The following is a 17,833-nucleotide window of genomic DNA, read 5'->3' on the forward strand; positions in this document are numbered from 1 at the left end:
CACTTACGGCTAGATTCTTAAAACTTTGTGCTAAAATCCGATGGGCTGCTTTAGCAGCCACTATTGTAGCAATTTAAAAAAGGTGAGTCGTTCTCCAAAAACTTTGCATGCATATGCGCAGAATAAATGCAAAAATTTTAAAAACAAACAAATCGAAGAGCAGCAGGAGGGATGCCCAGTCCCTCGCCACCAAAGTCAAGCAACTCCCTCCCCCCCACAAGGCAATGGGAGAGATGCCCACTACCTCGTGCTGCTGGTCAAACAACCCCCCATGGCAGCGGGAGAGATGCCTACTCAGCACATCCTCCATGGCAGCAGGAGAGGCCTACTCCCTCCCACCACTGAAATCAAGCACCCCACACACAGCATGAGGAAAAATGCCCACGCCCTCCCGCTGCCACACACCCCGGTGCCTCCGATGATCCCCCTTGCCTTACATATGATGGCTGGCTGGCAAGCAGGCCCACCTCTTCAAAAAAGTGGGCCTTTCCCTACCCGGTGCATCCTGGGGTGTACTGGGGTGGGGCATGAGGCACTGATTAACCCATGTTAAGATCCCTCCTATGGCTGCAAATGTGGCACAAAGAGGTTAGAGTGATCATTTTAATATTAATGACCTCGTTGTACTACATTTGCATGGCAATATCTGAGACTGCAAATGACTAAAATATTACCATTTATCTGTGGTTCCTGCTGCCAAAAAACTGGGTAAAACCTTATAAAATTACTCCTTTGCCTAATAAATACAATCCAACTTTATTTTCTTTTTTTTCCTGTCAATATTTTTTCACTTATTTTTATTGAGTTTTGCATCTTTCCATGATAAATTAATACACAGACACCAACAAACTGATTTTTCATTGTTTAATTTGTGCAGAATCTGCCTGGGCAAGAGTAAGTTTACTCATGAATGAGTAGTTCATTTTGTATAGAATATTTACTTACTTAAAGACATTGCGGTTAAACAGAAACTACTTGCATGTCTGAATCTGTTTGTGTTTACAGAAACCCAGAACTTTTACATATGATCTAATTCATATAGAGTGCAGAATACCATACTTATGACCTTCAAAATAGTTATTGAATTCTTCAAAGAACAAGACTGCCATGTACCACTCCATGTGTTCATTTAATGGAACACAAATTGTAGGATGAGAGCTGATAAGCAAATATTTTCTGTCTTGGGAGAACATCAGTATGGAAACTTATTTCAACAGCATAATGTAGATGGTGCAGCACAAGCTGCTGACCTCATTCACCATTCCCCTCCCCCTATCCAATAATACAATTGTTTGTATTATAAATGTAGGCCCTGGCTTCCTGCCTTAAAGCCACTCCACAGCCTCCGGCTAGCTCTTCGGGATGGGGGATCCACAACCAAGGCTCACAAAAAGATTACATTCATCTTACTTGCAGACACTCACAGTCTCAGTTCTTACTAAGCTTGGGCGTAGGTTGGGGCTGGATAACTCCGGTAGGCCAGAGGTGAAAAAATCATGGGTCTCACACTGCAATCACTCAGACTCTCACTATTAGTTTATACAAGCCACAGCTTGAGTCTAAGGTTGCAATTAATAAGCTGGAACTCTTTTATTCAACTTGATTCAACTAGGTGCAAACTATCTACACTTCTTCAACTGGAAACTCTCTACACCTATGCTGACAATATCCTCATCCTCCTTGAGACTGACTCGAACCTCACTAACCTCACTGAGAACATATCCGCATGTATAATGAACCTTCAATCCTGGGCATATTCTGTACAAATGAAATTAAACGAGTCCAAAACAAAACTACTTTGGCTCGGCCCAATATTAGGTAATTTACCTTTTGAACCTAGGAATGCTGGCCTAGTGCTAAGAGAGAGGTTGTAGAGGATCAGCATTAAAGGTAGTTTCTGGCAGGCCCACCCCTAGCTCATTTCTTTACTTATAGCAACCTGTGAACTACTCAGTGGCGCACCAAGGGGGGGAGGGGGTGCAGAGTCGGCCGGGTCCGGAACCTCCCAAACTGCTCAAAATAACACTTCAGCGCGGCTGCCGTACATATTTCAGAGCATAGTCGCCAGCCGCGCTGAAGTGCAGCAAGGTTCCGTGATGACTAATGCTGCCTCTGCTCCAGAAGAGGTAAGTGATGTCGGAGGGGGGTGGACCGGCAGCCGCAGTCATCGCGGGACCTTGCTGCAACTCCCTGCGTCTGCCGGCCCAGCCCCCCTCCAACATCACTTACCTCTTCCGGAGCAGAAACAGCACAAGTAGTCATCACGGGATCTTGCTGATTTGGATGGAAAGGAGCATAGTAGGATGGTGGAAGGATTAAAAGGGGGTCAGGGTGGCATGGAAGGGTGGTGAAGGGAGAGAAAGGGGGTCAGGGTGGTAAGGAAGGATGTGGAGGGTGAGAAAGAGGGTCAGGTTGGTAAGGAAGGATGTGGAGGGTGAGAAAGAGGGGTCAGGGTGGTATGGAAGAGTGTAGAGGAGAAAAGGGGTCAGGGTGGTAAGGAAGGGTGGTGAAGGGAGAGAAAGGGGGTCAGGGTGGTAAGGAAAGGGTGGTGAAAGGAGAGAAAGGGGGTCAGGGTGGTAAGGAAGGATGTGGAGGGTGAGAAAGGGGGTCAGGGTGGTATGGAAGGGTGTAGAGGAGAAAGGGGGTCAGGGTGGTAAGGAAGGGTGGTAAAGGGTGAGAAAGGGGGTCAGGGTGGTATGGAAGCGTGGTGGAGGGACAGAAAAGGCAGATGCTGATGGAATTGCAGGGAAAGGGGAAAGAGACATAAGGGGGAAGGATACCTCATGGACACCAGCGGGGAAGCCACTCCCGACTGACCCTCCCCATTCGCCCTCTAAAGCAGGAGCGGCAGGCCAGCAAGAGGCAGCGCTGCCATTCCTGCTTTCGGGGCGAGGGTCAGTCAATGAATCAGGAGGCTGATTTTTTGTCTTGGTAAATCGATTCGAATCGTGAATCGATAATAAATAAACTAATAAATAAACTGAGTGCCCTCGAGATGGGTCCCAAAGTGACAGGCTGGGTCAAGAACTGGTTGAGTGGAAGGCAACAAAGGGTAGTGATCGCTCTCAGGAATTCGCTCTGATGAAAGGTATGTTACCAGTGGTGTGCCTCAAGGTTCTGTTCTTGCGCCTGCTCTTTTTAACATTTTTATAAACAATATTGCTGAAGGGTTGTTGGGTAAGATTTGCCTCTTTGCAGATGATACGAAAATCTGCAATAGAGTAGACACGCCGGATGGTGTGAATAACATGAAAAAGACCTGGTGAAGCTTGAAGAATGGTCTGAAATTTGGCAGCTAAAATTTAATGCTAAGAAATGCAAGGTCATGCATTTGGACTGCAAAAACCCGAGGGAACGGTACAGATTAGGGAGTGAAGAGCTTATGTGCACGACAGAAGAGCGGGACTTGGGTGTGATTGTATGTGATGATCTTAAGGTGGCCAAACAGGTTGAAAAGGTGACAGCAAAAGCTAGAAGGATGCTAGGTTGCATAGGGAGAGGTATGGCTAGTAGGAAAAAGGAGGTATTGATGCCCCTGTATAAGACTTTGGTGAGACCTCATTTAGAATATTGTGTACAATTCTGGAGGCTGCATCTTCAAAAAGATATAAAAAGGATGGAGTTGGTCCAGAGGAAGGCTACTAAAATGGTATGTGGTCTTCATCATAAGGCATATGGGGACAGACTTAAAGATCTCAATCTGGAGGAAAGGAGGGAGAAGGGTGATATGATAGAGACTTTTAAATACCTATGAAATGTAAATGCGCATGAGTCGAGTCTCTTTAATTTGAAAGGAAACTCTGCAATGAGAGGGCATAGGATGAAGTTAAGAGGTGATAGGCTCTGGAGTAATCTAAGGAAATACTTTTTTACAGAAAAGGTGGTAGATGCATGGAATAGTCTCCCAGAAGAGGTGGTGAAGACAGAGACTGTGTCTGAATTCAAAAGGGCCTGGGATAGGCACGTGGGATCTCTCGGAGAGAGAAAGAGATGATGGTTACTGTGGATAGGCAGACTGGATGGGCCATTTGGCCTTTAACTTTCATCATGTTTCTATGTTTCCAATCCCTTAAATTTCCTTCTTAGTTATCTGATAGTCTGTAACAGTAGTCTCTCTCCCACTGCCAGGGACAAAAGGAGTCTCCCTTGGTACACAGGGCTTTGGCAGGAGAAAGGGGACATCAAAAGCCTTGATTTTCTCACTCTGTCCGCTCCTTAGGAACCATAAAAGAGCCTCCCTTGGTGCTAGTGTATGGAATCTGGAAGGAATGTAAGAGAATGCGCTATTACTACGCTGATGGGAGTGGGGTGCAGAATTCAGAAAGCACACTAAAGTGCAAAAATCACTAATGGATGAGCTAATATTTATTAGATACTTTTCAAAAATTTTTACGTAATAAATACATATACAAAAAATTATTTGAGCTAGAGCATTGTTTCATATGATGTTTGTGGGTGACCTTGCAATGCACACTAGGGTGCTTCATGCTTGACAAGCCTTGGTGAACTTGCCCCCCAAAAGTTCCCATGAACTGATTGCCATACTCAGCTATATACCTAGAACACACTAGTGTATTCAAATAACATATTTTAAGCAATGCAAATTTGAAAGCCCGAAGGTTCAAGACAGTTCTAAGAATTGAAAATAGGCCAGCTGATTGCCTATAGGATGTGCCTCTCGCGGCGAGAGGCACAACCTGTAAGCAGTCAGCCAACGTCTCGCAGCATACCCGGAATCTCTCTGCAGCATTTGTTTTATAGAATCAGGGCCTTAATGCTAACCACGCTGCATCTAGACACCTAAATTATGGCATCCAGTTAGAGAAATCCCCCCACCCCCTATGTGGGGGGGGGGGTATGATTTAGGGAATGAGTACTTAGCACCTCACCCAGGTCTGTTGCTCTAATAATCAGACTAGGTATGTTAGAGAGATATAAAATAACGAAAAATTCCAGGGTAGACACAAATAAAAATTATTGCTGCTACATCTAGCCCTGGTTTTGACAGAGGTATAAAACTGTTAAGTTAAAAAATAATTATGAATACTTTAACAATATTCCAGCTTTAATATGAAACTGACAGCACCTATGCAAAGCAGTTGTTATTACAATTTTTAGGTAATGCAACAGTATTTGAATTATGTTAGAAAATTTATTTTAGTTTGCACAAAAAAAGAGGAAAAACCATTTCATTTCATCTTTTATGCACTGTAGAACTACACATGCATTGTACAACTAATACAAAAATGTTTATAAACATAATAGATACGGTATAATAAATAGTCAAAATATATTTTAAATTATAGTGTGTTTGCCTAATTTTATAGAAATCATGATTATAATCCATTTTTTTCTTCAAAGAAAACATTTCTAAGATTTTCTGTCTTTTCAGAAAACTTTATGAATTTTTCTACGTTTGTTTTCTGCACCAGCCAGGTGCCTCTTTATTTGTCTAAAAAAAAAAAGAAGAAAGAATGATTTTAATTGATTGAGAGATGCAGCAAACATGTGACAAACAGGCCCATTTTTTCTTAAGTTTTGCACCTCATGTGAGTTTGTGTTAATTTCTGAAGTTAAAGCACGGTAGGTGCATTCCCTGTACTTTTGCTGGGCTGTTGAACAGGGTTTTGTTGTTGTTTTTTTTTTTTTTTTAAACCAACAACTTTATCCAATTTTAATTGAACTTACAACACATTACATGCCTTAGGAAACAGAAAATAGCTATACCAAGGAATATTCATCAATATGCACATTATAAAAAATATGCTTTAAGGTAAAAATATGCTTTAAGGTAAAGTTAAATAGCTAATTCCTCTATAAGTCCTCAAATAAAGAGGGAGAAAATTAAAGGAAAAAGAGGCACAACAAAATTAGGAAATAGGCACAAAATATAAAAGATGGCTCAACTGCAATTATTTCCATTCTTCCTAAATGGACTAATTTCCAATTTCTTCCCTAGAACCCGTAGTCTGGACCTGTATTTTACACTTATTTTCAAGAAAAGCCTTTAATCGTTTGGGGGTCAAAGAAAAGATACCTATTAGATTCATATTGGATTATGCATTTATAGGGAAAAAGAAATGAGCTCCCAGGGATAATACCCGAGGGCATAACATCAAAAACTGCTTCCTTTTTTCCTGTGTATCTTCACAGACATCAGGAAATACCCATACTTTTTCTCCAAAACCAATTTATCCGAGTTATGGAAATACAGCCTCATCACCCAGTCCTTATCAGACTCAAATACAAGTGACACCAGGAGTGTTGTTCTTATACACTCTTCTTCCATTGATGTTTCTAGTAACTGTGTGACATTCAAACTGTCCATTGATATATCTTCCTGGACCAGAGTCTGTCGCTTTTTCCCCAGCAAGAAATAACTCGTGAAAATGGAGGCACATCTTCCTTTGGAACCCACAGATCTTCCATTAGATATTTCTTAAGTTCAATGGGAGCTACATTCTTAGATTGAGGAAAGTTGACAAAACGCAGATTCAACCTACAGGTATATGTCTCCATTTTCTCTACTTTATTTCTCAATCCAACTAACCCTTGACTATGAGTCAAGGAGTTAGTTTTAACTTCTTTTAGATATTGTTGGGCTTTCTCCATTTTTCTTTCGAACTCAAAATTTTTTGCTTCCTGGGTGATAATTCTTGTTTTAACAGCTTGTAAAGAATTATCTACCAAAGTTTTATTTTCAATGAAAATCTTCTCCAAGCGCGATACAGCGTCCCAGCTAGAGTCTAAAGTGACATGAGAGGGTTTAACCAGAGGTGTAAAAGTGCTCACCAATATCCTGCAGTTGACCAGGTTCCACAGCCTTGGACCTCTCTCGGGGCTGCATACCACCCACAGCACCTTCGGGCTCCAAGAGGAGCTCAGAATCAGTTCCCATACTTATGTTCAGCACACTGGAGTCTCCTTTTGTGCACCGAATGCTCCCCTCTGGCGACAAGAATACTGCAGTGCTTCTCGCTCCCTGCAGGCTCTGTGTGCATCTCCATGCCTGGGTCAGAGGGTGGGAATCTCTCCTCCAGGCTCAGAGTGATGTTGTGTACGGGTAGGGCCGCCTCTTTGCTTGCACCCGTTCTGGGGAGATGCACCGTGCAGACCACGAATCGTTCGATGGAGAAAAGGGGAAGTGGAAAGGACTCAGAAGGGAAAGCCCTAACTTCCCTTTCCTCTTACCCATCGTAACAAAGTTTTTAGAACAATTAGCTCAAGGAAAAGTTTTCCGAATTGGAGCTCCTCACAGCGTCAGTGTAGCTGAGACGCCATCTTGAATTTTCTCCCCTGTTGTACAGTTAATGCAGAGCAAAGTTGTCACTGCATGGCAGTGTAGTTAACTTGATGGGTAGTTATCGGTTGGTAACATTCTCCAAATTAACTGCAAGGCAGAATCATCACCCATTACATCCCTCAAATGCTTTTTTTTTTTCCATATTAGCACACACTAGCAATATGCTGCATGAATTGTTAGAACATGGTAATTTCTATTTTTAAAATTAGCATGGCTTAGTAGATAGGGGCTTTCATAACTTTACTGCAATGAGGTAACTTATACTACTAATCATTTCTATAGCACTACTAAACATATGCAGCACTGTACACATTATGGGCCAGATTTTATAAAGGGAGACCAGATTAGGCACCTCTAGGCACCCTAATCATTGACATCTAACTTAAATCTGCGCAAAAGTTATTTTTTTAATTGGTTAAATAGCATGGTAATTGACCATACCATTAAGCATAGGTACTTATCGTAATGGGTGTTATCCAGGGACAGCAGGCAGATATTATCAGTAAGGACAGTGTAAAAGTGTACTGTCACTTTAAACTTTAGAAGCTTTAAGACTGCCTGCACTGCACATGTGCAAGTGCCTTCCCGCCCAACACTGGCACCTGAGGTCATTAGTTCTATGCCCAAGTGAAGAAGCCAACCAGGGGAGGTGGGTGGGATGTGAGAATATCTACCTGTTGTCTCTGGATAATATCCATTATGGTAAGTAACTGTGCTTTATCCCAGGACAAGCAGGCAACATATTATTAAATGTGAAACTCCCTAGCTTACAAAATGGGATGGAGAGACTGTTGGCCTCTAAATAAAACAGCAATAGGAAGGTCTCCACTCAAAAGGCATATATATTGTACTATTTGAGGAAGGAAAGAAAAGAAAGGTGTTATCTAGGGACAGCAGGCATATATTCTCACATGTGGGAGACGTCATCCACAGAGCCCGGTACGAACAGTGGTAAAAGTGTATTGCCACTTTAAGATTTTTTTAGAAAGTTCACGACTGGCCACACCGCGCATGTGCAAGTTCCTTCTCACCCGACGCTGGCTCGTGAGGTCATCAGTTCTATGTCTTAAGTGAAGAAGCCAATTAGGGGAGGTGAGTGGGCTATGAGCTGCTGTCCCTGTAAAACACCTGTTACGGTAAGTAATTGTGCTCTATCCTTGGACAAGCAGGCAGCATATTCTCACATGTGGGACTCCCTAGCTTTAGTAATGGGATGGAGGGAGAGTTGGCCTCGAAGGAAACAAACGCTTGTTGCCGGGTATACTGTTTGATATGAGTAGGCGGAGGCAAGGGAATGAAAAATACAGACTAAGCAGAAGAACCCATCCTCAAGAAGAGGATAAAGTGGAAGAACTCAGGGAATACTATATTAAAGGAGGTTGTAAATAATAGATGACCTCATAGCAACACGAAAATCCAAGCATAGGTGAGGAAGATGCCAGAAAGATTCAAAAAGAAAAGAATAAATGGATACTGACAAAAGTACATATATGGACGACCAGACCATAGAGAGCAGGTAAACTCTGACGTAGCTCAGGAAGACAGATGGAAGTGAAGGTAATTTTGTCAAGCAAAATGAAATTGGTTAGAATAGTTTCAAGGAAACTAGGGAAAAGCACAGTAGGAAGGAGAGAAAAGTGTTACTGTGGACCATAGGATAAAAATGCTCCCCATTGAGGGCTGTAAGAGAGGTCTGGTATGTGTTAAAAATGACCAGAGCTAATCCAAGGATGGCTAGAAGAAGCATCACTTCCAAGAAAGATGCTGGAAAAAAAGGGAAAGCAGCAAAGACGTGTAGGAAAGCCATGGTGAATGGGGGAATGGCAATGTACGATATCCCTGTATGGAAAGAAAACAAAGAAAGGGATATGCAAAGGTATTGCAGAAACCGGTCTCATCATCAATTAAAATAAGAAGAAAGTAGTGAGATCAGAAATTTGAGAATCAAGTAAGCGAATATATGAGAGTAGAGACATTTTGCTTCATCTTTGCACTCAAGTCTATTCTCTGCAATTCATCTCAACGAGACAGATGATGCGACTCATGGGTCATATGGCTTCCACAGCTCATGCACCCCCCTTCGCAAGACTTCATCTCAGAGCAACTCAGTGGACTCTAGCATCTAAATGGTCTCAAGTTCTCGACCCTTTACGAAAGGAAGAAAAGGGAAAAAAAGAGCTACCATATCTGGTTGCGAATCATGGAAAAGTACAGGAAGTAAAGACAGGTGTTTACTGTTCTCATTTTTTTTAAAATTAGAATAGAAAAAGAAACAAACTAAACAATGAAGTCAAGCCTGTTAAATGAACTGCTCAATACCAAACTACTAGTTTACTTCTGAACTAAGAGATATCAAATGAAGGTGAAGGAACACCATTGAGTTGAAGGCAACCAAATAAAATGGACAGAGGCATTGTGCCTGGGAGTTAGAATTGCTTCATGGATTTTTATTAAGAAGCAAGACAGAAAGGTAGAGCTACACAAAGAAGGTGGCCAAACCATTAGAAAGACATAGAGTAACTGTGCAACCAGAAGAAAAGTATTATTGCACAGATAATATGAGATTAAGAGAAACATTACAAGAAAGGATAGGAAGTCTGGCGGTAGAAGAGAGCGTTCAGTAGCCCAGTGGAAAAGAATCGTAGACTCAGTACGAGGTATTAATTTTGCATTGTAGAAATAGAAGCCAAATAAACTATGGAGAGCACTTACTGCTGGAAATTTTATTTCCAGCTTAAAACATGCGATAGATACTAAGAGTGGAAGAAAGCCAGACATATCGAGCCGGGCTCCTGAAGCGAGGGCAGCGCAGATGCCGCGCTACTGTCGACAGCCTGCAGTTGGAGGAGCTGGAGGGAGCTTTCCGCAAGATCCACTGTCCGGATGTGCTTGCTGGATCGTACTGGAGCGGGGGGAGGAACTGGCGGTGAGCCTGGATATGGCAAGGTCTGGAGTACAGGTTTGGCTTCAGGACCGGGGAGCCAGGTGGAGGAAACGGGAGAGGACTGGGGTGCTGAGTGGTGCTCCTTGTGTGTCATTGCCTCCTCCACTGGGACTGTGTTTGGTTGTTCCTCTGAGCCCACCTCCTTTTCTGAACCCTGTATGGAGGTCGTTGCCTGTGTCTGCAGTGACCAAGCCTCTTGTCATCCTGGCTTTTGGCCCTGCTGTCTTGGGCCCACTTGGCCTCATCCGGACATCCCTCTTCGGAGGTCTCATTCTGGGTCCCTATTTTTGGCAGGTATCTCAATGCTCTGGAACCTCTCATGACGACCGCCTCAATATTAATAGAAGCTCCAGAACCTGCATCAGACCCGTCTCTGACCACTTTCACCTGTCTGGCAGCAGCTGAGAGGAAAATGTCTTACATCGTGACTCTGAGACTCAAAACAGGAGAACATTCAGCGCAAATCCTATAATTAAATCTCATGTCCACTGTTACAAACACTAACAAAGAGCTTTCGTATACACTTCTTGTTAGAAATTCTAAAGTTTATTTTCTTCATTTCAAATTTCTTTAGAATTCTATTGTCTAACGGACTTTTATATTTTTATTTAATTTTAGTTTTTCCATTGTATTGTTAGGGATGTACATTTTGCTTTAAAAGTGTAGCTGAAGAGAGATCAATGTATTCTTGTTAGGATGTTTCTAATCTTATTTTACCACTATCTTTATTTTTAATTCTCTACTATTTACTAATTGTTCTTCTCAGGTACTTTAGTTAGATTGTGAGCCTTCGGGACAGTAAGGGAATTTCTAAGTACCTATCTTACTTATTTTATTTTATTGTATTCCTCAATGTATATTTTCTGTAAACCGCTTTGAACCTAACGGATTAGTGGTATATAAGAAATAAAATTACATTACATTACATATTGTTGTGGGGGAATGAAAAATAATAGTACCACAGAAGAAATGCACAGAATCGACTGTTGGAAATTTGGAAAAAGTACAGAGGAATAACTATTTGGGCAGTTTTAAAATGTGAATTGACTTACCCAGAATTGTAAGGAGCTTACTGGGAGTGGAATCCAGAACCTCAGGGGGTTGAGGCAGCTGGTCCAAGCACTGACTACTCTTCCACTGAATGCATGGCAGGTTGTGAGCATGAAGGAGGACATACATAGGTTGGAGAAAAAAGCAGAGGTCCAAATAGTCATGCAGGGAAAATGAACTCCAGTACCCTAACGTGTCAAAGAAACTGCACCAAATATTGGGTTCGCTGAAGTTTCCAAAGAATGGAGCGCCACAGGTGAAATTAAGGAAAGGGTCAGCAAGGAAGAAAAGAATAGAATGCATTGCAGTAGGAAACTGCAATGGAGAAAAAACTCGACTCGACTCGAAAAAGGTGCCACTGAAGGCAAGATGGCATTTGAGACCTACATAAAGTCACAAAGAGCAGTAGGGGACCCAGTTGCACAATCTTTAGTCATAGGAGCAGCAGCTCCATCAGTGAGGCATACCATCTCTTTGGTGTGATTTTTTTTTTTTTTTTTAAGAAGTGCAGGCTATATTTTATATTTGTGAGCCATGAAGCAGAATAATATATGACAGACATATATAGAAAAGGGTCTCAACTGGAATTAATGCAAAAACCATTCCTAATAGAAAATAGAAGAGGAATGGAGAAACTGTGAAGTCAGCAGTATGACATGTGGCATAATAGGTCCAGGTAATTACATTAAACAGATGAAGTTCCTCGCTTGGAAATATAGGAATGTATCCTTGAAGAGATTTGAACTTGTGCCCCTGTGCACCAGTGACAAAAGACAGCTCAGGAGCTACAACAAGGCACTAAGGAATAATCAAAGGATTATGCAAGGTCTAGAAATTTTGCAGGTAGATCAAAATGAATACAAGTGAAGCTTGAAAGGTGTAATATCATCCTTAATAAGATATGTTAGTGGCTTCTTCCTCCTCTACAGCCAAACCTAGACCTTCAAAGGGCATTAGAATAATGAAAGAATTGGAGGTTTCTTCTATTGACAATTTTGGTTTTTGAGGCAAAGCTTAGATACGTGTTCTTCACTCTGCAGTAAACGAAAAACTGATGACTTCATGAGCCGGCATCAGGTGGGAAGGCACTCGCACATGTGTGGTGCGAGCAGTCTTAAAACTTCTAAAGTTTAAAATGACAGTACACTTTTACACTGTCTATACCGGGCTCTGTGGATGACATCACCCACTTGTGAGAATATGCTGCCTGTATGTCCTAGGATAAAAAAATGATTTTAATTTATAATTGAACTTATGCTTGGAATTTACACAGCACCTAGTCATGCATAAGTCAAGGGATCCTCCAACTCCTAGCTGAAAAGTAGGCATGATTAGAGGTGGAGAATAGGCATTGTAAACTTAGGCGTGTGAGATAGGCATCAGTAAATTAGTCCAGGTTTAATATGCCGGCGCCTACCTTAAGGAATGCTTAGTGATACCCAAGTCCACTTAGGCGTCGCTAGGCATGATTGAATAAACAGTGCTGTGCTGTTGATTGATACATTCTCACAGATCTTAGATGTAAACAAAGACAAAATCACCAAAATAACAAAATTCCAGTGATATGGAGTATACTAAATATGGGGTGTCAGATTGACCGCTTGAAGTGAAAAGCACCTCAAAGGTCTATCAAATCTTCATTCGTCCCCTATATCTTTATCATAGACATATTTTTATACTTTTTTACGTTCATTTTTTTATATATAAATGCACTTTTCAACTATTCATAATAAGTTATATAAAAAAAATAACTTAGCTTCTTTCAATTAATTTGATTAGGTCATGTTGTTTTGAATATGCTTTCTCCAGCGTTCAAAATAGATCGCTCCCCTGCCAACGCGTTTTGCCGATCTTTATCAAGGCATGGGGCTCTAGGGAAAACACACAAAGCATACTGTTAAAACCTACCAATAAAACTTGAGAATGCTGTTCAATTACTATTTTGAAAAACGTTATCAACAAGCACATACCTGTATCATTAAATGCACCTAACTTTTAAGTCCAGCGGCATCCGAAAGATGGCCGCGGCGTTTTTCCACTCACTGAAATAGTAACTACCCCTGACGTCATATCCGTGGGTCAGTAACTAAGATCAACTTGGGCTAGCCAATCAGCTGTTTCATTTAACCCCTCCGGGGCCATGGAGTTCAACATGAACATCCAACGAAGTTCTTTTAAGTTAAGGTTTTTTTCAACGTTACCTCCCTCCCACCCTACTGTAATACTATCCAGCACTCTCCACTTGAGATCTTTTAAAGTATGGCCACACAATTTCCAATGACGTACCAATGGAGAAGTTTCATTTCGGGTATGGACCCGAGATTTGTGTTCTGTCAACCTTATTTTTATAGATCTTAAAGTACGACCAATGTAAAGTTTTGGGCATGGACATTGTATGCAGTAAATGACCTGGCTAGAATTGCAATTTGTTAAGGCTCTAGAGTGATAAGAGACCCCTGTGATGGGATGTATCCATAGTTCACCAGGGATCGTGAATGGACACCATTGACATCGTCCGCAGGGAAGGTGACAGCCTTTAATCTTAGGTGTCGGATTTCTAATGATGCTATGGTTAACATATTCACCTATATTTTTCTGTCTTTTATAGGAACAGATCGGATGATTTTCGAGCAAGGGAATAGCTAACCTAGCTACATGCCAATGTTTAGTAATGATTTGGGAGATCTTAAGAGCCAGAGTAGAATATTGCTGAACAAAGGCAATATTCTCATCAGAATTAGACAATCGATTGTTCTCCTGTAACAGCCATTCACGGTGAGCGTACTTCGCCCGGGTGTAGGCTCTTTTTACTACATCATGTGGATAGCCACGCTGATAGAAGCGTCTCTTCATAATTTTAGCTTGCATACGGTATTCTTCTATAGAATAGCAGATCCTCCGCAAGCGTAAAAATTGGCTAATAGGAAGACTCCTCCGAAATCCAATAGGGTGAAAGCTGTGGAAGCGGAGCAGACTGTTACGATCTGTGCTATTCCGGTGGAGAGTAGTTATTAATTTCCCATGGTCTGTAATAATTCTGATGTCTAAAAAGGCTAGTTCGTGAAAGTCCTTTGTAGCTGTGAATTGAATGTTTGCATCTATTGAATTGAGGTCATTCACGAACTTGTCAAAATTGGCTTCGGTCGATGACCAGATACAGAAGATATCATCAAGATATCGCTTCCAAATGATCATATGTCTGAACAGCGGCATGTGATATATCTTCTCCTCCTCCATGCTAGCCATGAACAAAGTGGCTAAAGACGGAGCCAGGGATGCCCCCATGGCAATACCATGTCGTTGTAAATAAAAACCCTCATGAAACCAAAAATAACTCTTGGTCAAAACAAGGGTTGCCATTTCCATCAAAATATCAGTGGATAAATGAGGACATAACATTTGATGACTAAATATTTCTTTAAGCAAGGTGAGAGCTTGGTCCGTCGGAATCATCGTGTACAAGGCTGTGACGTCAAACGTCGCCAACAGCCATTGATCCTGTACATCCTGAATTTCATTAAGTAATCTCAACATGTGAGTAGTGTCTTTGATGTAGGATTTCACTTTCTGAAGTTCTGGTTGGAGAAAAAGATCTAAGAATTTAGATAACGGCTCCAGCGGGGAATTTTTTATCGACACAATAGGTCGACCCGGAGGATTCATTAAATTCTTATGCATTTTCGGAAGAAAGAGAATCTTTGGAGTTACATACCATTTGGGATTTAAAAAATTCGCTTCACGAAGTGTAAGCATCCTCGCCTTATAGGCTTTAGAGATCAAAATAGATATATTCTGCTTCAACTCCACCACTGGATCACCCTCAAGTTTTTCATAAAACTGGGGGTCATTCAATTGACGTTGAACTTTGCCTACATATTTTTCTCTGGATAAGATAACAACTGCTCCTCCCTTATCAGCTCTTGTAATAATAAGGGAGGTATCCTTATGGAGTTCCTGAAGCGCTATCCAGTCGGAATGAGACAAATTGTAATCCCTGGGGTATTGTTTATGCTGTTTTTCAAGTTCTTCCACATCCATCAAAATTAAGTCTCTAAATGTTATTAGATGCGGATGAAGAGGCATAGGAGGGCACCATCCCGATTTTTTTGCTATAAGGGTGCCATCATTGCTGGGAGGGTGCTCAAGAAAGAACATTTTTAAATGTAATTTACGTAAGAGGCTATATACAGACAGGCGAGTTTCAAAGGCATCATAACGTGCGCTGGGACAAACCCCAAGCCCAATTCTAATACTGTTTCTTGATGGTGAGACAAAGGCTTGGCAGTTAGATTCACTATGGAAGATTGGTTCGATATTGCGACCGGGTTTGAGGACCCGACACATATCCCTGTTGTTGTTGGAATCCTACTCTTCTTGTTCCTCGGGATTTCTGTCTGCCTCGTTGGCCTCGTTGTGGAAAACCCCCTAGGCCCTGTTGTCCACTGTTTGCATTGGACCGGCCTCCACTCTGGCCGCTGGAAGAACTGGAATCTGTAGATAAATGATCATCATCGAAAGATTGTTTGGAGGTCGCATATGTCCCTTTGAATAACCACAGATATACCTGATTGTTTGTATAATCCCGCTCGTCCCTTCTGTATTTTTTTAGTTTAGCTTGCCTTAACGATTCTTTATAGTTGTCCATTTTAACTTTGTGTTCACTATCAAGTTTACTGAACTCATTATCAGGCCCACTTGCTTGCTTAATCTGAGATGTTAATTCCTCAATGTTATGTTTTAGTTCCTGCTCAAGTGTAGTAATGTGTTCTATAATTAAGAGCATGAGGTCCATACTACACTTATTAAGAATGGCGCACCATTTATCTTTGAATTGTTGATTTTGTACAAATAGTGTAGGGCCTTTGTCTCACCATCAAGAAACAGTATTAGAATTGGGCTTGGGGTTTGTCCCAGCGCACGTTATGATGCCTTTGAAACTCGCCTGTCTGTATATAGTCTCTTACGTAAATTACACTTAAAAATGTTCTTTCTTGAGCACCCTCCCAGCAATGATGGCACCCTTATAGCAAAAAAATCGGGATGGTGCCCTCCTATGCCTCTTCATCCGCATCTAATAACATTTAGAGACTTAATTTTGATGGATGTGGAAGAACTTGAAAAACAGCATAAACAATACCCCAGGGATTACAATTTGTCTCATTCCGACTGGATAGCGCTTCAGGAACTCCATAAGGATACCTCCCTTATTATTACAAGAGCTGATAAGGGAGGAGCAGTTGTTATCTTATCCAGAGAAAAATATGTAGGCGAAGTTCAACGTCAATTGAATGACCCCCAGTTTTATGAAAAACTTGAGGGTGATCCAGTGGTGGAGTTGAAGCAGAATATATCTATTTTGATCTCTAAAGCCTATAAGGCGAGGATGCTTACACTTCGTGAAGCGAATTTTTTAAATCCCAAATGGTATGTAACTCCAAAGATTCTCTTTCTTCCGAAAATGCATAAGAATTTAATGAATCCTCCGGGTCGACCTATTGTGTCGATAAAAAATTCCCCGCTGGAGCCGTTATCTAAATTCTTAGATCTTTTTCTCCAACCAGAACTTCAGAAAGTGAAATCCTACATCAAAGACACTACTCACATGTTGAGATTACTTAATGAAATTCAGGATGTACAGGATCAATGGCTGTTGGTGACGTTTGACGTCACAGCCTTGTACACGATGATTCCGACAGACCAAGCTCTCACCTTGCTTAAAGAAATATTTAGTCATCAAATGTTATGTCCTCATTTATCCACTGATATTTTGATGGAAATGGCAACCCTTGTTTTGACCAAGAGTTATTTTTGGTTTCATGAGGGTTTTTATTTACAACGACATGGTATTGCCATGGGGGCATCCCTGGCTCCGTCTTTAGCCACTTTGTTCATGGCTAGCATGGAGGAGGAGAAGATATATCACATGCCGCTGTTCAGACATATGATCATTTGGAAGCGATATCTTGATGATATCTTCTGTATCTGGTCATCGACCGAAGCCAATTTTGACAAGTTCGTGAATGACCTCAATTCAATAGATGCAAACATTCAATTCACAGCTACAAAGGACTTTCACGAACTAGCCTTTTTAGACATCAGAATTATTACAGACCATGGGAAATTAATAACTACTCTCCACCGGAATAGCACAGATCGTAACAGTCTGCTCCGCTTCCACAGCTTTCACCCTATTGGATTTCGGAGGAGTCTTCCTATTAGCCAATTTTTACGCTTGCGGAGGATCTGCTATTCTATAGAAGAATACCGTATGCAAGCTAAAATTATGAAGAGACGCTTCTATCAGCGTGGCTATCCACATGATGTAGTAAAAAGAGCCTACACCCGGGCGAAGTACGCTCACCGTGAATGGCTGTTACAGGAGAACAATCGATTGTCTAATTCTGATGAGAATATTGCCTTTGTTCAGCAATATTCTACTCTGGCTCTTAAGATCTCCCAAATCATTACTAAACATTGGCATGTAGCTAGGTTAGCTATTCCCTTGCTCGAAAATCATCCGATCTGTTCCTATAAAA

The 17,833-nt window shown here is 41.5% G+C and overlaps 1 protein-coding gene across 5 annotated transcripts in view; it reads right to left on the reverse strand.

Annotated features, from left to right (window-relative positions):
* Positions 1–3,970: 3,970 nt before the first annotated feature.
* The window catches only part of PIBF1 (progesterone immunomodulatory binding factor 1), a 302,877-nt gene continuing 289,014 nt past the window's right edge, over positions 3,971–17,833 (reverse strand). For 3 of the 5 annotated variants that reach the window (XM_033947506.1, XM_033947507.1, XM_033947505.1), the window contains exon 18: positions 3,972–5,452. In XM_033947506.1, the coding sequence (XP_033803397.1) occupies positions 5,411–5,452 (42 nt within the window). In that variant the 3' untranslated portion in view covers positions 3,972–5,410. Of the gene's footprint in view, positions 5,453–17,833 lie in introns of all 5 variants that reach the window. The other 2 variants (XM_033947509.1, XM_033947504.1) reach the window with 2 other exon arrangements.

This window comes from Geotrypetes seraphini, chromosome 6, assembly GCF_902459505.1.
Source record: "Geotrypetes seraphini chromosome 6, aGeoSer1.1, whole genome shotgun sequence".
Lineage (NCBI taxonomy): Eukaryota > Metazoa > Chordata > Amphibia > Gymnophiona > Dermophiidae > Geotrypetes > Geotrypetes seraphini.